Here is a 26187-nt window from a genome sequence, read left to right as displayed (position 1 = left end):
CCCCCGCCCCCGGCAGCCCGCGCCGCCCAGCCCCGCGGCCGCTCCTGGGCAACCCCCGGGCGGCGGGAAAGCCCCACCGCCCCTCCGGAGCGACAAACCGAGGGGCAGCACGGCTGGCAGAAGGCGGGGGGACCGGGGTGGGCGCTGAGGAGGCGCCTCCCGCGCTCGGCCGCCGCCGCGCAGAGAAGGCGCTTAACAGCCGCCCCCAGGCGGGCGCAAAACACCGCCTGCCCGCGCTCCCGGCCCCTCCCGCCCCAGCACGGCTCGGCCCCGCCCCTTCCCGCCTGGACCCGCCCCCTCCCCGCCCGCTCTGGCGCCGGAGCCGCAGCCCCGCCCCGCCTCCTCCCCTCCCGGAGCCGGCGGCATCCCCGATCGCCATGAGAACAGGCGCGTCAGCGAGCCCCGGCGCCGCTGATTGGCAGGAATTGTTCGAGAACGCCGCCGAAAGCGGAAGCGGAAGCTGCACGTGGAGCCGGTGAGTGGTTGCCGCAGTTTCTGGAAACTTCGTCTCATTGTCATATTTAAAGCGGCGGTGCCGGCTGCCCTCCTCTTCCGTCTGCGCACGGAGCCGCCGCGCTCGCCGTACCGGGGCCGGTGGCTGCAGCAGCGCCGGGAGCGAGCCGGGGCGGAGGCCCCCCCCCCGGTGGCGGGGCCATGGCTGTGGTGGGCTTCGACTTGGGCTTCCAGAGCTGCTACATCGCCGTGGCGCGGGCCGGCGGCATCGAGACCGTCGCCAACGAGTTCAGCGACCGGTGCACGCCGTGAGTGCGGGGGGCTGCGGGGTCTCCCGCGGGCAGGGGCCAGGCGATGGCTGGCGGTGGGGAGCCTGCGGTGGAACGTACTGGAAGCTTCCAGACGGGGGGGGGCGCCCGCCCGCTGTGGGGCCAGCGCGTCCCCCGGCGCTCGCCGCCTGCTCACGGCCCCCTGCGGGGAGGGCAGGCGCTGGGCGGCTGCGGGCCCCTGTGAGGCGGCGCGGGCAGCGTGTCTTGCGGGCGCTGGCACAGGGGGGGAAGGGGGGCTGGCCCGCGGCGCGGGGGCTGGGGAGGCTGGCGGCTGCGGGCAGGGTTGGTTCTGCCGGGGCAGCCCGCTTTAAATGGGACAGGGGAACACGCAGACGCAGCCACCCATCCCCCCTCGCCGTCCGGTGGGCTTCTGTAACTGCCCCCGAGCAGCTCTCCTATGGTCTGAGGTCAGCTGGAGAAAGCCGCAGGCGCAAGGCGGGAGTTAGTTGTAAAGTTACGAGCAGCCAGACACGGATGGGTAAGGTGTAGTGTGGATGTGGGCTCTTAAGGGTGACCATCGTGTGTAACTGTTCAGATAAACCATCGTGGAAAGTCCTGCGTTCAAGCCGACTTTGAGTTTGGCAGGTGTCTTGTAGAGGTTTCCTGCAAGCTCAAGAACGGTGCTTCAACGGGAAGACTTTGGTGTTTTATTTGTAGTTGTAGAAAACGTATTTGTGATAGAACTCTGTTGGGTTTGTGGTCAGTACAGAGTTCATTAGCCTGTTTTTCTTTTCAGATCGGTGGTTTCGTTTGGATCCAAAAACAGAGCTATTGGTGTCTCAGCTAAAAACCAGGTAGGTTGTTTCCTGGCGTTTGGGCATAACAGCAAATCGGCCTATGCAAAGCGTTCAAGTGACAGTGACAGTGAAGGCAGTTGGCTTGCCGTAGTTTAAAACAAACAACTTTATTTTCCTTCAAGCATTTTTAGAAATGCTGCACTATGCTTCCTTCAGAGAAATGCAGGATGGTTTTGCTAGAATGTTGCTGCTCTGTCTTTCATTAATGGTAGTATTTTCCAATTGAACCTGTTCCTTTTCTGACAACTTAAGCGTATTGGTTTTCTTTTCCTTATGGTTATATGTAGGATTTTCCTTGCGCTTGAAGAAAAACATTTTAAATGCTGTGTATAGTTTCTTAAAATTAGATGCAAAGGGAGAGTCTGGGCTCAGATTCTTAAAGCTATTTAGGTACCTTACTACCTTTGGTTTCATTAACAGGTATATACCATAAAAGTGCCTGTGTCTTTGAAGATATAAGCCCTTACTTTTGTTCTGGGGTTTTTCTTATTGAGATGCTCTGAAAGATTGAATGCCTTCTTCATTTAAGTAGTATTTTCAATGTAGAAGGAAAGCTAAATTTTGACAAATTTTAGAATAAGTAAATGTAATGGTTAAATAAATCCTTAGGTTAATGTAACTGCTGCTGGTTACAAGTGTGCAGCCTCCGCTGGCCTGTGTAGATCTCATGTAGTAGTAAAAGGACTGCAGTGAGTTTCCATGGAGAGAGCACTAAAGGAGGCGCTTTTTTCCACACTGTAGTAGCTTCCCTCTTAATTTTGAACAGCCATGGCAGTACATGTTACATGTTCACAAGCACACATATACTTCCAGTTACAGGTTAAAATTTGGAATACTGAGTTAAGTATATGTGCTTGTGTCTTTTCCTTAAATTTCATTTTAGCATTGCTTTTTTGTTTATTTGACTGCTTCCACTATTTCAACTCAGAAACTAGTATGATTCATCATTGTACAGAAAAGAGTTGTTACTTAAAACAAGTGATCTGAATCTTATGTACTCTCAAGTGTGCTTCAGTATTGTTAGGTTATTCCAGAAAATGCTGTTGAAAATGTGAGCTAAGCTGAAAGTGGAGTAGGTTGTCTTTCAGATTGCATGTATTTACAGTAGTGGCCACCTGTAACTTCAGTTGCCTTCAGACTAAACTTTTATAAGATGTTAATATATTGAGTCTTTCATGCTTGGCTGTCCTACCAGTTGAAACAGTATTTTTGCCAGAAGAAAAGAATGTGATACTTAAATGCTCTGAAATCCTTTATCATTTTATTTCTCTTGCTGTAAGTGGTCCAGCTTGGCTGACCATCTGAGATCTAAATCATGCTTCTTTCATCAGTGTAGAAGTTTCTTGACATAAACAACTAAGAGTTGTATTTTCACTGTCCTACAGTGTAGCAGGTACTTAAATCAAGGAGTAAAGTGATCCCTTTCATTTGAACAAGGTTTAGTTTTAAAAAAAAAAAAAACAAAACCAAAAACAAGCCCAATGCAAAACAGAAGAAAAAAGCCAGGATTTTTGACTGACTTCTGTGTAAGAGAGCTTGTAATACTCAGAGGTGCTCTCTTACTTTAACACTTGAGGAGCTGCTGTTGGAGCAAATTATCAAAGAATTTTTTTTCCTTTAGGTTACTGGTAGCATTGGAGATGAGGACAGTGTATTAGTTAACAGACCATAATTCTCAGCTTTTGTAATTGTGACTAAGCGGGAAGATACTAAAATATGCTGCAGACCTAATGGCATACAATTAGTCTAAAAATATTTGAAGGTTGTTCTTTTAGAAAAGGCTCTGAGGTTAATTCTAAATTAGGCTATAAAAGCTACCAGAATGTGTGCTTCTCTGCCCACTGCATGGTAATAATTTGTGCTTCTAAGTTCTTCAGCACTACAGCTCTGAATTACGTAGCAATCAAGTAAGTATTCTGAACTTACAGCTCTACAAATAAATGAATCTGTGCTGGGAAACGATCTTGCACACAGGAACCTAAATACTCTATTGCATTAAACTACTGGAATAGTTCCTGGCGTGATTTTTAGCCTGTACTAACCTGTGCTCTTACTAGTAATGCAGGGCACTGTTTGGTGATTAGAATAAACCAAGGATGATTCCCAGTAGGGGATTTGCATGTGACATCTTTCTTTCCACACACACAGCTATCTGAAAATTACTCTTTAATATATGGATATAGCTTGCTCCTTTTGTCAGGGAGCTTTTCTGTTGAACTGCCATAGTTGCATATTTTTCTAATACAAGATGTAGCCCAAATTCTTCAGTTCCATGATGGAAAGGAAATTTTGCATGCAATAAGAAACTGATGCTTTCCTTGAAGGTGGTGAATGCTAGAAACATTCCCTAGTATGCCTATCATTTGAGTTACCATGCGATCTGTTGGTGCCTGCCTAAATATGTTCTGGAGAGAACACCATGCTTCTCTCCAATAGAATGGGATTAATTCTGCTCTGACATAACTTGCAGTATTTCTTTTAGGCTGGTCTAGTTTCTGTTCTGCATTGTATTATTGATAAATGAGTGCTGTTCCAGAACAGTTGGTTCTGAGGGGAGCTTGCATTGTAGTTTAGCATGTCCTTTGAGCTGCAGTTGTTACCAAAAAAGTGTCAAGTTTCTTGTTGTTGTCTGTGTGCTGTATCCTTCTTTGCTCTGGTGCAAGAATTTGACATGGTTTCAAAGTACAGGGTGAGGGGGGGAGGGTGAAATATGTGGGGAGACTTATTAGTGTGAAACTTAGTAACTGCATAAACATTTGTTTGCACTTCAATGTAATGGGTTTTAAAGTGAACAGCTGAAGGTGCTGTGGCTGAGATTGGAGTGCCAGTTCACAAGCATTGCAACTACTTGTGAAGCTGGCTCCTATCTTTAATTGTTTGAATTCTGTCTAAATTCTATCACTTGGTTGCCAAGGCAAGCAGCTCGGGTCCCAGCAGGACTGGCAGTGGAGTGCTCCAGCAGTGTGCACAGCAGGATTTCCTGAACTGGGGAACCTTTTATTGCCTTTTAAAAGGCAATAAAGAAATGTTTCTCTAAATACATTAGCATCAGGAGGGCAAAGGAGGATCTCCATCCTTTATTGGGTGTGGGGGGAAGCATAGTGACAAAGGATGAGGAAAAGGCTGAGGTACTTAATGCCATCTTTGCCTCAGTCTTCCACAGTAAGACCAGTTGTTCTCCAGGTACCCAGCCCCCCTGAGCTGGAAGACAGGGACAGGGAGCAGAATGAAGCCCCCACAAGCCAAGGGGAAATGGTCAGTGACCTGCTGCACTGCTTAGACACACACAAGTCTATGGGGTTGGATGGGACCCACCTGAGGGTACCGAGGGAGCTGATGGAAGGGCTCACCAAGCCACTTTCAATCATTTATCAGCAGTCCTGGCTGACTGGGGAGGTCCCAGTTGACTGGAGGTTGGCCAATGTGATGCCCATCTACAAGAAGGGCAGGAAGGAGGATCTGAGGAGCTACAGGCCTGTCAGCCTGACCTCGGTGCAGGGGAAGGTTGTGGAGCAGGTCATCTTCAGTGCCATTACGTTGCACGTAGAGAACAACCAGGTGGTCAGGACCAGCCATTATGGGTTTATGAAAGGCAGGTCCTCCTTGACAAACCTGGTCTCCTTCTACAACAAGATGACCTGCTTAGTGGATGAGGGAAAGGCTGTGGATGTTGTCTACCTGGACCTTAGTGAAGCCTTTGATATAGTCTCCCACAGCATTCTCCTGGAGAGGTGGGCTGTGCATACTTTGCATGTGTGTCCTCTGTGCTGGGTTAGAAGCTGGCTGGCTGGCCGAGCCCAAAGAGTGGTGGTGAATGGAGATACATCCAGCTGGTGGCCAGTCACAAGTGGTGCTCCCCAGGGCTCAGTGCTGGGGCCAGTCCTGTTCAATCTCTTTATCAATGATCTAGTTGAGAGGATCGAGTGCGCCCTTAGAAAGCTGGAAGATGACACTAAGTTGTGGGACAATGATCTGCTTGAGGGTAGGAAGGGCTCTGCAGAGGGGTCTGGGTGGGCTGGATCAGTGGGCAGAGTCCAGTGGCGTGAGTCTCAACAGGGAGAAATGCTCGATTCTGTGCTTGGGCCACAACAATGCCACACAATGTTACAGGCTTGGGGAAAAGTGGCTTGAAAGCTGCCTGGCAAAAAAAGACCTGAGGGTGTCAGTCAACAGCCAGCTGGATATGAGCCAGCCGTGTGCCCAGGTGGACTAGAAGGCCAGTAGCTTTCTGGCTTGTATCCGAAACTGGCCAGCAGCACCAGGGCAGTGACTGTCCCTCTGTACTCAAGTGGCACTGGTGGGGCTGCATCTCAAATCCTGTGTTCAGTTTTGGGCCACTCTTCAAGAGGGGTGTAGTGGTGGCAGAGCATGTCCACAGAAGGGTGAAGGGTCTGCAGCCCAAGTCTGATGAGGCGCAGCTGAGAGAACTGGAATTTAGTCTGGACAGGAGGAGATTGAGGAGGGACCTTATCACTCTATAGTGATCTGAAGGGAGGTTGCAGGCAGGTGGGTGTTGGTCTCTTCTCCCAACTACGAAGTGATGGGGCAAGAAGTGGTCTCAAGCTGTGCTGGGGGGGTTTAGATTGGCTATTGGGAAAAGTGTCTTTACTGAAAGGCTTGTCAAGCATTGGAACAGGCTGTCAGGAAAGTTGGTTGAGTCACCATCCCTGGAGGTGTTTAAAAAATGCACAGATGTGGTGCTTAGGAACATGGTTTAGTGGTGGACTTGGCAGTGCTGGGTTAATTTTTGGACCCAATGATCTTAAAGGTCTTTGTCAGCCTAAATGATTCTGTGATTCCAAATTAGGTGACTAAAGCAGTAGGCACTGTAAGATCCTGTTATTGCTCACCTGATTGCCTCAAGATTTTAGAGATAATTGTATAATCCTTGTAATAATTAATTAGTAATGGTCTCTAGGTATCTGTCTGAGTCCTATAATCTTTTGTAGTAATGAGCTGATATCAAGTACCAGATAGTAATTACAGGTGTTACAGATGCAGATCTGACCAGTTGTCTTAAAACTTGACTGATGCTTTGAGGCTTACAGACCAGCACTGAACATAGCTGGTTAAATGAGTGGATTTCTAAATATCCTGTATTTCTTTACAGCAAATTACTCATGCCCACAACACGGTATCTAACTTCAAGAGATTCCATGGCCGTGCATTTAATGATCCTTTTGTTCAGAAGGAAAAAGAGAAGTTGAGCTATGATTTGGTTCCCATGAAGAATGGTGGAGTTGGAGTAAAGGTAAATTTGCCGTCTATTTTTTGGGGTTATATAGTTAAATGTAAAATTTTATTTCTCGGCACCTAATCATGAAAATATGGGTTTCTTTTAATTAACCCTAAAGATATTCTTTAACTTTTCTGTTGAAGAGCAGCTTCATCTTTAAACAGCGGATGTTAACTAGCAAATTAAGGTCCATATGTGAGTAATTGCTGAAATGTGAGCTTCCCTGTTGGCAAATTGTACATTCAACTCAGACATCCCAGCAGAAAAACTGCTAGGATAATTATGAGGTCATATGGTTTTGCTTTGAAGTATTAACCTTTCTCACATTTATGTGGAATGTATTGCAACAGTTACATGCTTACAAAATCCTTATAAAGTAGTATGAATTCTTCTTTATAATAATTGCTGTAAATGAGTGACATGTTTTAGTGGACTGCCTGGCATAAGTTACTTGCAACAGATGTTCAAAACCAGTTTGTACCATGTTGCAGGTTTGATTCTTGCTTATATTTCAAGGAGTTTTCTGATAAAATGTTAGCTTTTCCTAGAATAGATGCAGTTAGTAACATTGTATTCGTTTAGTGAGGTAGTTAAAAATATCAATAATGAAGCCTTGCTGGCATAGCATGATGCTGCTTCTTTAATGAAGACCCTAACTTAGAGCTGTGCATTTAGTTTGCTGCTTTTCTCCATGCCTTGAGCTGGTGCCTCAACAATTCAGTATGTAGCCAGCCTAGGTAATGAATAAATTACAGAAGAGATTATACATTAGAAATAATTCTGACCAGAAGAGCAGTCAAGCTTTACAAAAAGAGGAGATGCTGTTTCTTACATTATTTGTGACTTGAGCTTAATGGGTAAGTTCAGACAAATTACAATGAAATGTGAACTTTATTTACAGTGTGTTTGAGAGTCTCTTCCTGTATGAGAAACCAAGTAGCACTGTTTTGCCACTATTAGGCTATTTCTTCTTTGTTCTCAGGCTGTTTGGAGAACAAATTAGTGGGTTTTTCTGTTTAACTGTGGATAAAGTTTTAAGAATTGTTTCAGTAACATTCAGTAAGACTGGGATGTTTAGAGAACAGTTTTTCTATTAGAACTGAAATGCTTAATCTTTCCCCAAACTAGACTGATGTGAATAAAAGACAAATGCTGTTTTCAAGACTCAATTGTAACATGTTCCTTTGCTTCATCACTGCCCACTTACTCTTACACAGAAAAGTGGTGATTCAAGAACAATTTCTTGGTAAGGGAGCAACAGATTTCTTTTTGCTGAGCTTAATCTTAAGCTTTTAGTTTTATGTGCATAGGTGAACTGTGCAACAGTTCTTCACATATTTGAGCACAAGCATAAAAATCTCAACAGAAAATAGCAAGTAATTTTGGACTTTTTTGCAGTTGGCAGCAGTCTGAAAATTGATGGCTGTTTTTAATTTTTTGCAGAATACTGTGTGATCATGTCTAGCTTTAGAGACACTTTAGACATGTGTCACTCTTTAAATCACTTCCTAGCCATTTTCTTCTAGAGTTGATACGGTTCTTGATGTTTTAAGTCTGTGAAAATGGAATTACTGCTTCTGTAGACACTCAACTGGGAAATTAAATTGTAAAGTGAAGTTCTGTAATGAAATAATGAAACATGTCATGATTGATGTTAGTCAGCAGTGCATCAAAAAACATTAAATGTAAATTTTTCCTCCAGTTGAAACAATGGAATTATTTTTACCTATTTATTCTATCCAGGTCATGTACATGGATGAGGAGCATATCTTCAGTGTGGAACAGGTTTCAGCTATGTTATTGACTAAATTAAAGGAGACTGCAGAGAGTAACCTGAAAAAACCAGTAACAGACTGTGTTATTTCTGTAAGTAATTGTACTGCACAGGAACGTTATGTCATTTAACTTCATCTATTGAGGGCATTTTGTTTCTATTCATGTAGAGTAAAGTAGAACACTGCATAAGCACCTACAGGGGGATTAATCCTAACTAGCTTTAGAGCTTTTGACTTAAAGAAATCCCAGGGCCTCTTCCATATTCCAGATCCTGACCCACTTCATGAACTCATTCTCTTGGAGATGTCTGAACTTCTGGACCCAGAGTATTTCTGGGATCCAGGTATATACCTTTCTGCTGCATCTTGTTTCTGTGATTAAGCATGCTGATTACTCATAGAAGATACCTTTGTTTATCAAGGTTTACCTTGTGGCAGCTGAAAACTTTAGTTTCTGTCTGTTTATCTTCATCCTCTCAGTAAGTTAAGTTTTTTATGATTTATGACTGCACAGAAAATGACCTCAGATAAAGAACAGTCATTGCATCACAAAGCCAGAGTATAAAATTACATCTGCCTCTGTTTTCAGTGACTATGAACAAGTCTGTCTCACATTGCACCTAGGAATATTTAGTTCTGTAATTAGAAGAGTTTGTTCTCCAGTCAATACCTGTAAAGTTAGTGTCCTTCCTCTGATGTAGTAGTTTACCTCCCTGAGGACACTGGAGGTCATTGTCCAGTGCCAATGCTGGAGATCTGTAGCAAGTTTTCAGCATGTGCATTCAGATTCTCTTACCACTCTTTGCCCAAAGTGATTTTGGCCAAAACAGATTATTTTTTTAATTTGTTATCCCTTACTACTTTGCATCTCTCACATCTGTAACATTGCTGTACTTCTGTGTTGTTGCACACTGCCTCCCCTCCCCTTTAGTTTCTTGGACAGGAGTACATCTGCTAATTCTGACTAAGGTTATTCCATGTCTGTCTCCATAATGCCCAGTTTCACATTTAGCACCAGTAATTAAGGTTCCTAGAATTTGTATACAAATAACTTGTTTCTTGCTAGTACGTGCTCATGTAAACTAGCTGATGCACATTTAATTCAGTCTCAGCTTGACTGCAGAGAATACTTGAAGTCTCGATTCAGTACAGTAGTTGCATGTTCAGACTTGTAGTGAACATGTGTCCTCCTCAAAGAGGAGGAATAGATACAATTTTTAAATGAGTACTTCCAAATAAAGGGTGTGATACTTCATTTTCTGGAAATAACTTTCCATTCTCACCTGTTTGCTTTCAGGTGCCATCATTTTTCACAGATGCTGAAAGGAGGTCCCTTCTGGATGCAGCTCAGATTGTTGGATTAAATTGTCTTAGGTTAATGAATGACATGACTGCAGGTAAGTGGGGTAAAATAGCAGTTTCTGCAAATGAAAGTTGTGATAGAGGATGCAATTAGATACTCTAAAAAACAGGACTGACTTGAAAAATTGGATATGAGACGTAAGAGCAACAAGTTTTTACATTTTTCCTGATTTACAGTCTTTCATTTTAATGTCTTCTGTGTGAACAGGTAGAAGAGATTGAGATCTAGTGATATGTTACCTCCCTGAGTATGTACTTAGAAGTCACCACATGTACTTGGACTACTTGTCCATTTGGTTTACTGTCAAGACTTCATGAAAGAAATCTTACGATGTACAGCTGTGGGATTTAGGCACTCTAAAGGAAGTTCCTTGATTGTCAACACCTAGTAATTTCCAAGGCTAGTTGTCAGTGCAATTGTGGCTTCAAAACACATACCCCCAAAAAAAGGCAATTAATCTCCTTTGCTAATCTGTTTGGAACTCTAAAAACACTTTGGCAGAACCAAGAGCTCATTTGGTGTTTCTTAAGACAACAGGGTAAGAATACTTGTTTTAAGTTTTTCTGTTTGTGTTTAGTGAGAGAGAGCATTTGTTCCCTGTTTTCAGATGGTGTAGTAACTAGCACTTGGTTCCTGGGGGATGGGTTGGGAAGTAGAGGTCTGTACCAGAACCTGTACTACCTACATTAGTTACGTAAGTAGGGGAGATGTTACTTTAGAAAAATGTTCCATGCAAGCATGTTTGGTGCACACCAACTGGATTCATGCTTTTTGAATTTTAAAATTCTAAGGAGAAAGCAGTCTTAGATATGTATTGATGGAGTGGTATCTTAAATGTTTTTTCCAGAACTGGTTTCGGATGACTAACTAAATGGTAATATATAGTATTTCTAGTAAACGTAGTTGTTTAATTAGTATTAACTTTACATTGCGCACTAGGTATTTGCATCAAACACAGAGCAAGCCTGACAGTATCATTGCAAAAGCCACAGGTGCATGTTTCTGTCACCTAGCTTTAGCTTAATTCTTTGTTTATAAAGCAGAGTGCTACAGGGATTGTGTGGTAGTGTGAATTCTTGAGTGGGGTAAGTGTGGACCCCACAGTTGGCAGGCTTTGTCCCATATGCCTGGATTCTTTTGAAATACAGGTCTTGTACATCTTTAGGGTGACTGGAGACAGGAGGAGCAAGTACAAATATCTAGCCCTGTATTTTTAACCTTCAAATTCAATTTTCAAAGTGTTCATGAAGAAACTTTGTATCCATAAAGAAAGAAATTAGTGTAGGACTGAAAAAAAAAAATGTTTTCCAGCCTTAGCAGTCAAAAGAGAGTACCTTTCCAACCTCTTCCAGTACCAAAGCAAAAATAATCCTTCACACCAATTCAGAGGTGGGCTTTCAACGGTGGGGTGATATGAGCCAACCAAAGGTCTTGCCAGAAGAGGTGTTGGCACTTCCTTTTTATTAGTTTGGCAGAACATATCAGGCCAGTCTGGCCTTTCAAGAACCTTGAGAGCTTTTCAAGACTTTTTAGCAAGGATCTTTGGAAGCTTTACTATTGAGATGGATGGTTTCCAGAAGAGCAGATAGCCCTTTCATCCCCTTAGCAGCACCAGCAGCCTTTCTTTACTGTGTAGTACTTAACATTTACAATTCTCTTCTTCACGTTGCAAGACTAATGAGTACTGTCCAAGTTTTTCTAATATTTTAAATGTATGAATCTTTAATTATATCTTTGGGGAAGGGGTCCTGAGGTATAGTAACGCAGAAAGAAAAATCTTTACCTAAAGGCAAATTCTGCTGTGACTTACCAAGTTTCGTTCATAACTTTATTTTTAGCTTAGAAACAAGGGCAATGTGTTTGTTCTGCTCAGAAATACAATGAGAATGAACAGACCCAATACAGTTTCAGTCAAATTTAGATCTCGAGGATATAACAGATACATTTCATGAAACAGAAGTGAGAGAATGTCTTTGTGACTATAAAATGTTGCTCTTTAGAGCACATATTCCTGGCTTTCCTTACCACCTTCCCTAATGCAGCTGTCTTGCCTGATAATTCAATACCCTGGCTGTTATCTTCATTTTGTTTTTTTTGTCATACACAAATATACATCCTTGCACGTTCTATCTCATGCCAAAATCTCAGCCTTTCTGATTTAACCATGCAGCCAAGACTCTCTTAGGGGTTTATTTACCTTCAATTACTGCATCAGACTCTCTTGTCTAGCTCTGATGCTGCTATCTATCCAGAATAAATGCTGCTTCAAAACTGTATTCTGTTCTTTGACTTTATCATCCTGCGTTTACATGCCCCACTGGCTTCTGTTTTACACTTTCGATGCGCTTCACAAACTGTCCTTGCCTGATACTCTATATAGATGTAGATTCTTCACTTTTGCAGCCTCTGCTGACCATTTATACCATTCTCAGACAAAACCTTCATGACTGGGAAATACTCCTTGTAAATACAAAACTGGGTTTTGTTGTAAAGATTATTTGTGGTTTTGATTACTATGCAAAGCAAAAAAGATTTGTTAATAAACAGATCAAAGTAAAGACCGCCCCAGCAGGATTATTGCGCCTTAGTTTTGTGTGCTTAGACACTTGGAGAGCAAATAATGTGACTGAGGATATTTTGCTTCTCAGATTCTATAACATATATTGATGGAATAAAGCTTCCACGTAGGTAAGACCTTGCACAGGTATTGGTCTTGCTGGTCTTGATCCTGTAGCTTAACAGTCACAGGGATATGATGACGTGCAATTGGAGACTCATTAGAGATTGCATGGATAATATCTGACACTTGTTTTGCAGTGGCTCTCAATTACGGAATTTATAAGCAAGACCTTCCCGCTCCTGAAGAGAAGCCACGGATAGTTGTCTTTGTTGATATGGGACATTCTGCATTTCAAGTATCAGCCTGTGCATTCAACAAGAGTAAGCTAAAGGTAGTAAGATTAAATGAAAATAGAAGGGTTTGAGACATTAGAATTAAACAGCCTGTAAACTTGCCTTGTCTTTAAATTATGAAATAATTTAATGCATGGAAAGTGGCAGTGGGTCAAAAGATTAAGATTTTTGTGTCCTTCATTTCATTAGCATGGTTTCAAACAGCTGTAGATTCCTTGCAGTACCCCAGTGTAAGATATACAATACAACTGCTATCATTCAGTTTGTTTTGTCTAAATGTGTGTATGGATTAATTTGTGAGCGCTTAGTATTGTCACCTAGTTACATAGTCTTCTACTGTAAAACTGAACAGCAATTTCTGGCTGATGTGGCTCATTGAAGTACTTAAGCCTGTGCATTGGAGGATAGGCTGACTTGCCCCCAGCCTTTCTTGAAGCAGAGGCTTGCTGATATTGGAAGACTGCTGCCCAATTTGATTTTTTTACTGAGTATAAGACTAAATAATTGTGTTCTTTCAAACCAGGTACTTGGTACAGCATTTGACCCTTTCCTAGGTGGAAGAAACTTTGATGGAAAGCTAGTAGATTACTTCAGTGCAGAAATAAAATCAAAGTACAAACTGGATCCAAAAGCAAAAGTTCGAGCTCTTCTTCGCCTGTATCAGGAATGTGAAAAGCTGAAGAAACTAATGAGTTCAAATAGCACTGACATTCCCCTCAATATTGAGTGTTTCATGAATGATACTGATGTATCTGGAAAAATGAACAGGTGAGTTCCTAGTGTGCAATACAGGCAGTTGCTTTGGTGGGTGTATTTCTTAAACGAGTGTTTCTTCCTGTGTTTGAAAGAAATTTACTGTGCTAAATTAAGCACAGGTGCTAAGTAGCTGTGGCATTTTTTTAATACTAGAATAACTAAGGTTGTGAAACGTAATGTTCAGCTAGCTGAGCAATGTTTCAGTGTAGTAATGCATGCATTAAGAAGCTTGAATTCCTTTTGTACAATGACACATTCTTAAAACCATGGGTTGATGCATGTAAACCAGACCCAGAGGGGGTTGGATGCGTATTTAGACCTCCTGTGTGTTTTAGATAACCTAAATCCCATATTGCTCTTAAGATAGCAACAACTGAAGCTTTGTTCCCTTTTTCTGTTCGTACCGTACTGTGGATATCAACAGAGAAATGGAGGACAGAAACAGTGCTTGATGGGGGATGACTTGATTATGGCCCAAGTGTAAATTACGTCCATGTCTCTTGCACACACTCACAGGCATAACTTGATTTGCAGTTGCTGTTAGTCCTGTAACTACTGCCAAGAGACTGGTGGGGTATTTTTCTTCCCTCCAGTATTGAGGCAACAGCTTTTAATTGAAAGGAAGTATCAATGTTTTCTGAATGCTATCTGTAACCTCTACTTGAGAAACAAATACATAGCACCTGCCCAAACAATACCTTTATCTTATGTAACTGCATTGATAACTCCATAGGAAAATCTGTAAGCAGCTTTTCATGCACTATATTGTCTATGGTTGTCACTTCAGTCTACTTGCAGGGGTTTAGCTTTAAGGTCTGTTTGCAGTGTAGTTAACAAACCTAGTCAGTATCAGTTGGAAACAAATACCAGGAAATCCTAGTGATGGGACAGGCAGTCTTTGGTTAATTCATATTTTTTTTCCTTAGATCACAATTTGAAGAATTGTGTGCTGACCTGCTGCAAAGGATAGAGATCCCTTTGCTTTCATTAATGGAACAAACACAACTGAGAGTGGAAGATGTAACTGCTGTAGAGATTGTGGGAGGAGCAACCCGCATTCCTGCTGTCAAAGAGAGGATTGCTAAATTCTTTGGCAAGGATGTCAGCATGACACTGAATGCAGATGAAGCCATAGCTAGGGGCTGTGCTTTGCAGGTATAGTACTGGCAACACTTGATAAATGTAAGATAAACTTCCTGAGAGCACTTCTGTGAAGAATTAGCCAAGCAGTTACGAGACATTGCAGAAGTGGTCCATTTAAAAATATGCAAGGTAACATACATATGCACTGGGTCTTTTCATGGGACTATGCTGTTTAAAAACACCTGAGTGCTACCCTGTGGTGCAGTACTTTACTGAAAGTGCTGATGCTGGGTATAATCTGTAAGCATTCTACTCTTCAAAAGAACGGGATCTAGGGATCTTCAATGAAGAAAATTTAAATCGCTGTCAAGTTGAGGGAAGAGATACTTTTAATCAGCAAAATGTTTGAGAAGTGTTTTGGGAGACCCCAAAGCACTGCAAGCTTGCATTTTCTGGTATCCAGCTTCCCATCAATGTGAAACAGACTGATTTTATCTCCCTCCCCACGATTTTTTACAGTTTTCAACTAGTGAACTACGTTTTACAAGCAACTGTATTTTACTCACTCTGCCTTCTTCCTTTTCTGCTTTACTTACTCTCTTATTTCACCCTCTCTTCTTTGACTTGTTTCTTTACCCTGTCTCGGTAATTATTTTCCATCACTAATAATCAGTTGTCTCCAGGGAAAGAAGCAAGACCTGTAAGATAAACACCACCTCTTTTAGGACTAAGTAATACAGCACTTCCATTCTTTACAGTCCTGGTCTTTTAGTATGTTACTTTTTTCACAAGCTATGATAAGAACAAGGCTAGAAGTCTCATTAACCCAAAGGGTATGAACACTTCTGCATGAGATTTCTGCTTTCTTGTTGTAGTCCATTGAAATCAATAAATTTGCCTAGCTCTTGTTCTAGTAAAGTAAACACAGTTTTCTTTCTTGTTTAAACTGTTTAGCTGTCTTGGGGTTGGGTGGAATAGAGCAGTTAACCAACTTTAATGCATGTCTGTTTTTTGTTTAGTGTGCAATTCTTTCTCCGGCTTTTAAAGTGAGAGAATTCTCTGTGACAGATGCTACACCATTTCCAATATCTCTGTTGTGGAACACAGAAGCAGAGGACACTGAAGGGTAGGTGGCTCAAACTACAGTTCTGGGAAGCTTTTGGCCTTCATAATTCAAGGATAATGTTCTTGGTTGCATTTAAATTAGGATCTTGGCATTCTGATGCAGAAAACCTATAGGCCATCTACCAGAGATGGCCGACAGCAGAGATTGTGTAAAGGCATGCATTGAAATTCTAACCGTAACTAATGTTAAAAAAATAAGGATTTTTAAAAATTATGATTGAATGAGCTACCAACCAATATCTTGTCCTGCATTACCCTTATCTGGTTGTCAGGTTTTGGAACACAAAATAAACTAGAACTGCTGGATCCTGGTCCCAGTTTCCTTTCTGGCTTTTTTACTTGAGGGTACTCCTAACACCTATCTGGATTCTTATTTTAGTAGGAACATTATGTGCTATGTTATGTAAATATTGTGAGTTTACATGGATGCTAGTTATCTGGCTGAAAACAAAAAACTAGTTAACTCGTAGGGTTTCATACGAGATTTTTTTGCAATTGCAGTGCCTTTTAAGACTCACATCTCTGCTAATAAGTATGCCATGTCTGTAGGAAACGCAGTTGCTGTCTAGGATGTAAAGAGGTCAGAGTTTAATTTTTGGGGAAGTTTAGAGTTATAGACAGACCTTTCTCATTCTTTGTAATTCAGCCTTTTCTGGTTTTTTGTCTGTTTTCTGTATAGATGCAGATCCTAATTTTTCTAACACATGCTTCTGAGAGCAACCTGTGGGTTTACATTCTAGGTGAAGCTCTTATTTTCTCATATTTAGGTTCCTAGACGAGATCCTTCCATTTAAGAGACAAAACTTAGTTGGAAGTTAAAATCAGGCTGGCATAATAGTTGACAGACCCTAGAGGAAGAACATGAAAAAAGCTGCTTGTATTTCTGTTCCATGAAGGAATGAATAATAATCTGGAGTCAGGGCTCTCAACTGAGCTACAGAAAGTGAATAAGGAATTAACAGAGCTATAATTAGCATTTTGAGACTACCTGAGGAAGGGTGCAAATAATGGTTTAAATTATGCTATTCCAAGCTCAAAACAATATTTTTACAGGAAACAGATTTTGGAGGTCTGCTGATAGTCTGTCACTGAATTGCCACCTACATCTAAACTTATTTGCTTCTGAGAGTCAAAATTAGTGGAAGAGGACAATTTTCCTTTACAGTGCACAACAGTAATTTTTTCCTTACAGTAGTGAAGTGTCTGTCTTGGATTTGTTCAGAAGGGTAAATGTGTCAAGACGTGGTGATGTTTTCCTGAAGATCCTAGATCAAAGCCTTTCAGCTCAATCAATCTGCTAAAAGTGGTATTTTTCCCTTAATTATAGGGCTCATGAGGTCTTCAGCAGAAATCATGCAGTACCTTTCTCCAAGGTTCTTACATTCTATAGGAAAGGTCCATTTGAGTTAGAAGCTTTTTATTCTGATCCTAATGGAGTCCCATATCCTGAGTCAAAAATTGGTAAGTAAGTGTCCTGGAGCTGGTCTTGTCTCACATTGTTTGGTCTTAAATCAGTCCTCCAACTGTGGTGTGTTACAGTACAGTTACATGACATATATTTAGGGGGTTTGTGCCTGAGGCACTCAATTTTCAATTCTTCCATTCCATAGATAACTGAACTTGAATCTTTTATTTTTCTGCCTCCTAAAGTTACTTCAGTCCAATGAAGAAATGAGGGGAAACTACAGTGGAATGTCCAGGACTGAAATGGAGCTATCAATGCAAAAGATAACTTTCTTAATCTTTTTTTCTGCTTATCGCTAAAGCAATCTAGGAATACTTGTAAAAATATCTCCTACATATAAGTAACTTCAATTGGTTAACTCAAGACCTGTTATTTTTTCCGATGGTTTTGTATAGTGCTGAATAGGTTTTAATCAAGGCAGTCTGAAATAGTGGCAGCCACAAGACTATGGTATTGATCTGTATTGTCTAGGTCCCATTTATAAGCAGCTCTTTCATCCTTTTTGACAAATTACAATGTTGACAATTACAAAGAGTTTATAGTGTGGTTAGAAAACGACTGTGATGGTAAAGACAGGCCAATGAAATAATCGCTCTTGAGTTCTAATTCTAAGCATGCAATGAAGTGTTGTATGCTTGCATGCAAAATTAAGAGAAAGCTATTGCTAGCTGTCAAGTAACTGCTTGTTTTGTTAGGGAGCTCAACAGTGTTTTTTCAGTGGTAGAAGAAATGACAAATCTTGGTTAAGTATTTGACAGTACAGCTGTCCTGTTTGTTAAAATACAGTATCACCAGAATTTGTGTTAAATATAAGCTTTATAAATATTCTTTAAATGGGCGGGAGAACATACAGGGTGAACAATCTCCATCTGATTTACCGATATTTCAGCTGATATCTAATGCACTAAGTTACCAGTTACCAAAAACTATTATTCTACCAGGAAACATCTGTTATTTTCTCTGCTTCAAAGCAAATTAGTTATTTCAAATTAGTTAGTTCAAATACCATATGTCTTAGAAACCAGGACAATATTTTGCAGTTACAGAAACAACAGGCTTTCTTTCATGTAAACTTTTACCATAAAGACGGACGGTGGGATATGAGACTGTTCAATTTATGTGGCTTTAACAAACAAGATGATTAACTGCTGTTCTGCAAACTGGTTTCAGCTCACTTGCTGATTAACTCTGCTCAGAACAAATCTGTTAGTAGCTCAGTGGGTGAGTTAGTAGTTGTGATGAGACTACCAGTGGAGTTGTGATCTGTCCTCCCTTCTATTATTGGATTTACAAGAGTGGAAATTACATTCTTTAGCCTATAAAGTAAGCAGGTAAAAACTTGTATACTTGTGGCTTAGATATATTGATGAAGAAATGGGGTGTGTGAGCATGCATATATCCAGCCTGTGATGAAATTGGTGTACTTGTAATTTGCAACTATACAAGCATTGTGATCTCCAGGTCACTGTTTTGGTGATAGGCATAAAACCATGTAGTGAGCAAGAAAAATGTCTCTTCTTAATGTCAGGGAGATCTGATCATTCATTTATTGTTAAAACTAGTTGTCTGTCTCTTTCTCTGCTTCACAATGTTTAAGTATTACAGGATTTAGAAAACAATTATGTTCTGCCCTACAGTAAAAGGTAATGGCAGACTGACATGGATGTTAGAAGCTGAAAAGAACACTTACAGAAATACTCTATGTTGGGCAGTAATTTGTATTAAAAAGACATACTGCTTAATTACCAGCTGGGGTTAAACCATGATGCAGTGTTAAGTGCCACACAGTCATTTGCTCACTCCCCCTCACCCAGAGGAGAGGAGGGTTGGGAAGGAATGCAAAACTTGAGGCTTTCTTAATTGTTCTTAAGAACAATTTAATAATTGAGATAAAATAAACCCAAAAGAACAATAATAATAACAATAGCAGCTATAATGAAAAGGAGGGAGAAGGGGAGGAATGAAATCTAAAGGGAAGGGAGGAAAGAAAACTAGTGATGCATAATACAACTGCTCACCACCTGCTGATTGATGCCCAACCAGTCCCTGAGCAATGACCGGCAGCCCTGGCCAACCCCCTCAGCTTATATACTCAGCACAATGTCATATGGTATGGAATACCCCTTTAGCTAGTCTGGGTCAGCTGTCCTGGCTGTGTCCCCTTCCAGTTTCCTGTGCCCCTCCAGCTTTCCTGCTGGCAAGGCCTGAGAAATAAAGAAGTCCCTGACCACACTGTTCCCAAATCCCAAACACAACCCTGCAGTAGCCACCAAGAAGAAAATTAACTCTATCCCAGCTGAAACCAGGACACACTGGCATTAGACTAAATCTTTGCTTAGCTTTCTTTCATCCCACTATAGCATCACAGCTAGCACAAGTAAGGCAGAACAAGCTTGTAGGTTTTTTTATTTACTCTGTATTACTAGTGGCAGGAGAACCTGCCCTAGATAATGAAAATAAACGTTTTTCCCTTTTGATTTGTAAGGTAAAGTTGGCTGAAAAGCAGCATACTTCTTGGTTGTGGTTTTTTTTGGAGTATTCATTTTGGAGACCATGAGACTAGCATAGAGGTTTCATTGAATATTTAGAAAATGTGTTCTCTATGAAGAAAAAGGAGGTGTCTTCCTGGCTCTGTAATATTACCTATTTAATTCCACTGTGTGAGTATTGATTCTTTTTGATTTAGGTAGGTATGTTATTCAGAATGTGGCAGCCCAGAAAGATGGTGAGAAGTCTAAAGTCAAAGTGAAAGTCCGTGTCAATACTCATGGCATTTTCAGTGTGTCCACTGCGTCCATGGTAGAACCAGCCAAAAGTGAAGAGAGTGAAGATGTCAGTGTTGAGACTGAAGTGGAGTCTCAGGACCAGAGGCCTGTTGAAAAATCAAGTGATGTAAGTTGACCTTTAATGTGTGTGAATGTCCTTACCGATGAAAGTGTGTTCTGCTGTTACATACTCCGGAAGAAAAATGCCGCCTTATGAGGTTAATTTTGAGATGTGCATAGCTGTCGGGAAAGGCAATGTCTTTATAAGAATAGGAGAAAATGTGTGCTATCTCGAAAGTGGTGGATTTCGAAAGCAGTTATTGGGCAAAGTGCCAAATAGCAGCAGGTGGGTTGCTTACAGCTGTCAGAGTTATCAGACTGTTCTAAATGGAAAAACTTGGTTTGCGTTATTAGTCATCCATGTTCTCTATTTAAAGGACTTGTGTGTAAAGTTTAAAAAAAACTTTGAAAGGGAAAACTGGATTGTTTTCTACAGCATTGAAGGGGAGGGGAACGCTGGGGAATAATGCAGCATTGTTATGGTTACGTGGTGCTTTAATTTTCTGAGAAGGAAAAAAACCTTGAAAGCTATGACTCAGTAAATTAAAAGCCACTTTCTGTAGGAGGAAGTGGTAGCATATGCACACAAGTATTATGCTGCAAGCCTGGCACTGGTAGCATTTTCACTAAGTTCTTCTGAACCTACACTTAGTCTGTATCTCCGTTAAAGCGTGTGTGTTTCTGCGTGTGCACAGAATGCTTTGTAGGGCACTTTGTGCGGTATGTGCGTCAGTAGTGAAGTGCCCTATAACTTTTATTAAATACAAGTGCACACGCCTTCTACATCCTTTGTGCCTGGGCTTTCATTTCAGAAAAATATCCAGCAAGAGAACAGTGAGGCTGGAACACAGTCCCAGGTACAAACTGATGGTCAGCAAACGTCACAGTCTCCCCCTTCATCAGAACCTCCCTCTGAAGAAAACAAAATCCCAGATGTCAAGAAAGTGAGTGACCCTTTAACTCTGTTGAAAATGTTATGCTCTATAATGGTAGCTTTTAAAATAGTAATATATTTCAGGGGAAAAAAAGGAACTTGTTGCTCAGAACTTTTTTCACATTTGTACCTTTTCTGTTGTGAAAAACATATATATCTCATGATTGCTTTCATACAGAGTTTGCAAAAGAATTCTTGCCAGAAGTCTCTCTTTGTCTTTATGCAGTGTTGTACAGCTAATTTGTTTTGGTTGCAGACATTTCATTTTGTTTAACAGCTGTTAGAGGCCAAGCTTATTATGCCTGAGAGTAGTTGGAATCAGGAATTCATAAACCTAAGAGGAAATAATCTAGGTGAAAAAATTACACCTGCATGATGTTGCCAGTAGTTTGCTCTTTCATCTGTGTAGGATGAAGAATATTTTGGGTTAAAACCTTACCACTGTCTGCATTGCTAGTGAAGTGCTAACCTACAGATGGATGCTCCTGGAAAACCTGCAAATACACCATATATCTGAGAAATGTAGCTCAGTAGTACTTAGAGTCCATGAAATAGACTGTAAGGAGACTAGGGCAGTAAGTGGAATCCCCAAAAGGAAAGTGCCTCACAAGTATATTTTGAAGATTCTGAAAGAACACAGAAAATCTCTTCATGTTCTTCCTGTGAATGTTTCTTTACTCATAGCGCTACTTCATCAGAAGGAAGTCAGGAAAATAATCTTATTGTTCTTCTCTCCAACTCAGACAAATGAGAAGAAAGGTGATCAGCCCCCAGAAGCTAAAAAGCCCAAGATAAAAGTGAAGAATGTGGAACTACCTATTGAAGCGAACTTGGTTTGGCAGTTAGGAAAGGATCTCCTCAATATGTATATTGAAACAGAGGTGAGTTAGTGTGGTTATACTGCTTTCTTGGTTGCAGTTATTAACCATTCATCTGCTTTGTAAGCCACCCTCTGATCTTACACTGTAACCCTCGAGCGTGGACTCTATTTACAGCAAGCTAACTTTTAATACATAACTGACAAATGTTAATCAGAAAGATTGAATTATCTATAGCCATAGTGTGAGAGCACTGATCTGTGGGATGACGTCACAGATTGGTTCAAGCTGTTGTAATTCAGAGAAGTGCAACCCATTTCCTTGGATGAGTCTACTGCGTAGCAGTGAATTCCAACAGTTACATGAGCAGAGGCTTGTGGGAGATTACTGTGTTTTACAGGAGCTGTGATTTGCAGAATGCTGTTTGAACATAGGTGTTTTTAATATTTTCTGTGGTTACACAGGGGAAGATGATTATGCAAGATAAACTGGAGAAAGAAAGAAATGATGCAAAGAATGCAGTGGAGGAATATGTGTATGAGTTCAGGGACAAGTTGTCTGGACCATATGAGAAATTTGTTTGTGAAAAGGTAGGTTATGGTTTCAGGAGCGTCTCTGAAAATACTGATACCAAATACCTATTCTATATTCCTTGGTCAAGCTTTTTCATAGTCATCCTGGAAACAGCTGAAAACCATAACTCATTTGAATTATGGCTGGGAGTGATCCAGAGTTAGGTTCAGGTTTAGGAAATGGTATATATCATTGACAATAAATTTTGTCACAAACAAGCTAAATCTTTGTTTCCAAATAAAATTGGTGACTAGAAGGAGAAGCTGTGTTGCTGTATCCTTAACCAAAAATGTGAATTAAAACTGTACCCCAAGCATTAGTTTAGTCAAGGATAAAAAGACTATATATAAATGCTACCTATGTTGTAGATTTATGTGGTTTTCAGTTCAGAAGCTGGTGTCGTTTGAGTGACTTACTTAGTAGGCAAAAGCTGCAGTAGAAATGTAATATTTGTGTAGGAGGCTAAGAATTAATGTGTATATTTGCCAGTGTCCTATTACTGTAAGACAAACACAGTCAATTGGTGCATATTTTGATGTTTGACATGTTGGCACATAGGATCTGCAGGGGTTCTCTGCACTCCTAACAGAGACAGAAGGCTGGCTGTATGAAGAGGGTGAGGACGAAGCTAAGCAGGTGTATGTAGACAAATTGGAGGATTTAAAGGTAAGTCTCTTAGTATGCCCAAAATTCAAAATATTGCAAAAAAACTATGTTAAGAAGTGTTAATGGATCATATAACATACAAATTGCTTTTTCTAGAAATTGGGTACTCCAATTCAAATGCGCTATCAAGAAGCAGAAGAACGACCAAAGCTGTTAGAAGAATTGGGACACAGGCTCCAGTATTATGCTACGATAGCTGGGGAGTTCAGGAATAAAGTAAGTGGTCTCAAAGTAACTTTTTTTTTACCACATAGTGTTTCACTGAGGCTCACCAGCTGGCAGAGCCTTCAAATTCACTTTCAGATGAGCTGCAATCAACTGTTATATAGGTCAGAAATTTAACACCGCAAATGTTTCCCAGTACTCAAAGAATCTTGCACAGTATGTCATATCTTCAGTTTGGATGTTTTCAGGTCAAAAGGGACATTCTTATAAAGAGTGAAGGTTAGGCTGTGGTCTGATTCTTGATCTTTTAAAAGCTAATCTGACTCTTTTTAGAAGTGTGATCTTCTAGTTCTTTTGGGAGCAAGAATTTTTGCCATGGTGAAAAGCAGTAACGTAAAAGCTACTCAGGATAAACTAAAACATCCAGCTTTATTATATATGGGTGTTTGGCCTTTTTTTTTTTTGCCATTGGTATTTGAAGATTACTTTCTTGATAAGCATTCACACCTTTGAAAATTTTCTCCTTGGGTTTCAACTTTGTGAGTTAATAGGGCAGCTCACAACACTCAGGCTAATTCAGTTTAAGATTGAGGCTTGCATTAGACACAGTTATGTCCTTGTAGCTATAGACTACAAAATAGTTATTAAGTGAAGTCACTCAGTAGCATTACACATTCTTGAAATAACCAGCATCATGGAAAATAGTACATTTAGGACTTGAAACCATGTTTAGTATTCTTAAGTAAACATAGGTTGCGTTGCTGGGTAGGTACTTCTCCTGACACCAGTTAATCGTGTAACTGTGGCATTGTAGGGAATGCTCCTAAAGTCGTACAACTCTGATCCTTTCTGTGTACAGCAGAATTGTGATGTCTAAACTACCTTGGGCCTATGTAAGAATGTCCAGGAGGGAGGTGATGTTTTTGTTAAGAATGTTTTACTTCAGAAGCTTCACAAACAGGTCACGCAGTGTTCCCTCTGTGAACTAGGTTTGTTTGACTGTTGGGCAAAGGAAGCTTTTATTTTGATATCTGTATTTCTTGTCTCTCACTATAACAGATCTGTCTTGTGGCCAACCATTTTGAAAATCAGTAAAGTTTATAAGTTGTTGGTAATTGGGATAGTCTTGTTGGCATAACTTGATGACAGTAAACTTGACATTACTAACTAATATAAAACACTTGTATTTGGGCAGGATGAGAAATACATTCATATCGATGAAATGGAAATGATGAAAGTAGAGAAGTGTGTTAGTGAAATGATAGAGTGGATGAATAACGCTGTGAGTGCACAAGCGAAGAAGAGCTTAGATCAGGATCCAGCTGTGCGTTCAAGTGAAATTAAGGCAAAGCTACAGGTAAGTACTGAAGGAAACTAATTTTAGAGGCTGATTCTAAAACTAGACTGGTATCTGTCTCCCTCTTCCCCCAATTTCATCTTGCTGCTCTGGTGTTCTTAAAAGGTGGTTGGAAAGTATGGACAGAGGGAGATTCAGTGCAAAGCAGAGAAGCTGTACTATACAGTATATAATTCTCTGGAGCTTATTGACATTTTGTTTTTCAGTCACCTTAAACACTCAGCTTGTTTTTCAGTGTTACTGGTAGGCCCAAAATAGTCTTAGAAAAAAACTTGTGTGAAATACAAAATATTATTGAAGAAGTTTGCTTGCAGACCTTGAGAAAGTAGACCAGTTTATTTCAGGGTACAGTAAGTACTTGTCAGTTTGGACTCGGGGAAACACACAGAAGCAAGTTTCAAATCTTTTGGGCACAGGTCTCTTCACAGGAGAGAGACTGCTGGCTGGGTCCTTAATGTCTATTCTGACCACGTGTTTTCCCCTACTTTTAGGAGTTAAACAATGTCTGTGAACCTGTTGTGACACAACCAAAACCAAAAGTTGACTCTCCTAAGGAAGAAAACCCATTAAATGAACGGAGCGATTATAAAACTGAAGACATGGGAGAAGATGACAAAAATTCTGAAATGCCTCAACAAAATGGTGAATGTCATCCAAGCGATCAAAATACCATTAGCATGGACTTGGACTAAACCACTGCACTTGCAGCAAGTTATTTCATCCCATGACAGAAGATATTTTTGCTGTCGTATGTAATGGGGGGTGGGAATGCATTGTTTTGGGAACTATTTATATTTTTTTCTTAAGACTTGTCTGGAATATGTTGTGTTATGGGAGGAAGAATAGTAATAGTGTTGGTCATGACTATCCTAAAAGGAAAATTGCCTTGGTAACTTTCAGATTCCTGTGGAATTGAGTTCATACTAAGCTTCTGTGCAGTATTTAACAGTGTGCATCACTAAAGATGAAAAGAAGCCCTTGCTCTGAAATATACTGCTCCTTCAAAAGGTTGTAATCGAAACCTTCGTAGGCATTTGTAGATGCCAAGGTAGTTTTCTTTCGTCTGGACATCTGATTGGGTATGTCAATAAAAAGCCAGTGTCTGTCCCGTTCATAAGGACTTTCCAGAAGAAATACTTCTGTTCTAAGGTTTTTAATTATTGCAGTCCAAAGCACTTATTATCTGATAAGATGGTGAAATGTGTTAGTAGCATGCAGAAACGCTTACGTTTCATCTCTTGCTAAACAATACATTTTTCATGTGGGGTACATAAAATGAAGGAAATGCTAATTCTGTTAGTGTTATTGTGAAGCTTTTTAATGAGCTTTAAAATAAAGTTCATTTTACTGATATCTCCTGACTTGTTGGGTTTAACTGTTTTCAGTACTTCTGGTGTAAGTGTTGCCTTTTTCACAGTTTGACAAGCCATTGCTTTGTGTTCCTGTGCCCAAGAGTCAAAAAGGCTTAAAACTCACACATGTAGCACAGAAGAGTTGTGCAGCGAGTTGAATGTAACTCAGCTGCTTAATGAGTTATGCCTGTTTCTTTTCCTT

At 40.7% G+C, this 26187-nt stretch overlaps 1 protein-coding gene across 1 annotated transcript; it reads left to right on the top strand.

Moving 5' to 3' along the window:
- Nucleotides 1-487: 487 nt before the first annotated feature.
- HSPH1 (heat shock protein family H (Hsp110) member 1) lies at nt 488-25986 on the top strand. Its single transcript, XM_056328369.1, has 18 exons — nt 488-761; nt 1519-1576; nt 6690-6830; nt 8559-8681; nt 9888-9987; nt 12771-12904; nt 13390-13634; nt 14549-14777; nt 15725-15831; nt 17158-17291; nt 19982-20187; nt 20933-21064; nt 21798-21935; nt 22337-22462; nt 23004-23111; nt 23208-23327; nt 24472-24633; nt 25125-25986. Exons 1-18 carry the CDS (start codon nt 655-657, stop codon nt 25323-25325), a joined length of 2571 nt encoding a protein of 856 aa, XP_056184344.1. The 5' UTR covers nt 488-654; the 3' UTR covers nt 25326-25986.
- Nucleotides 25987-26187: the final 201 nt, after the last annotated feature.

The sequence above is a fragment of the Falco biarmicus genome, chromosome 2 (assembly GCF_023638135.1).
Source record: "Falco biarmicus isolate bFalBia1 chromosome 2, bFalBia1.pri, whole genome shotgun sequence".
NCBI classification, from domain to species: Eukaryota; Metazoa; Chordata; class Aves; order Falconiformes; family Falconidae; genus Falco; species Falco biarmicus.
Note: the sequence above shows the minus strand (reverse complement) of the source record. Positions and strands in the feature narration are given on the sequence as shown.

Bases quoted from the DNA above. Each gene is read 5' to 3' on its own strand.
- HSPH1 (XM_056328369.1), top strand. From the start codon at position 655: ATGGCTGTGGTGGGCTTCGACTTGGGCTTCCAGAGCTGCTACATCGCC. The intron at 21,936-22,336 runs GTGAGTTAGTGT...GTGGTTACACAG, and splicing joins ATATGTATATTGAAACAGAG to GGGAAGATGATTATGCAAGA. The intron at 24,634-25,124 runs GTAAGTACTGAA...CCCTACTTTTAG, and splicing joins AAATTAAGGCAAAGCTACAG to GAGTTAAACAATGTCTGTGA.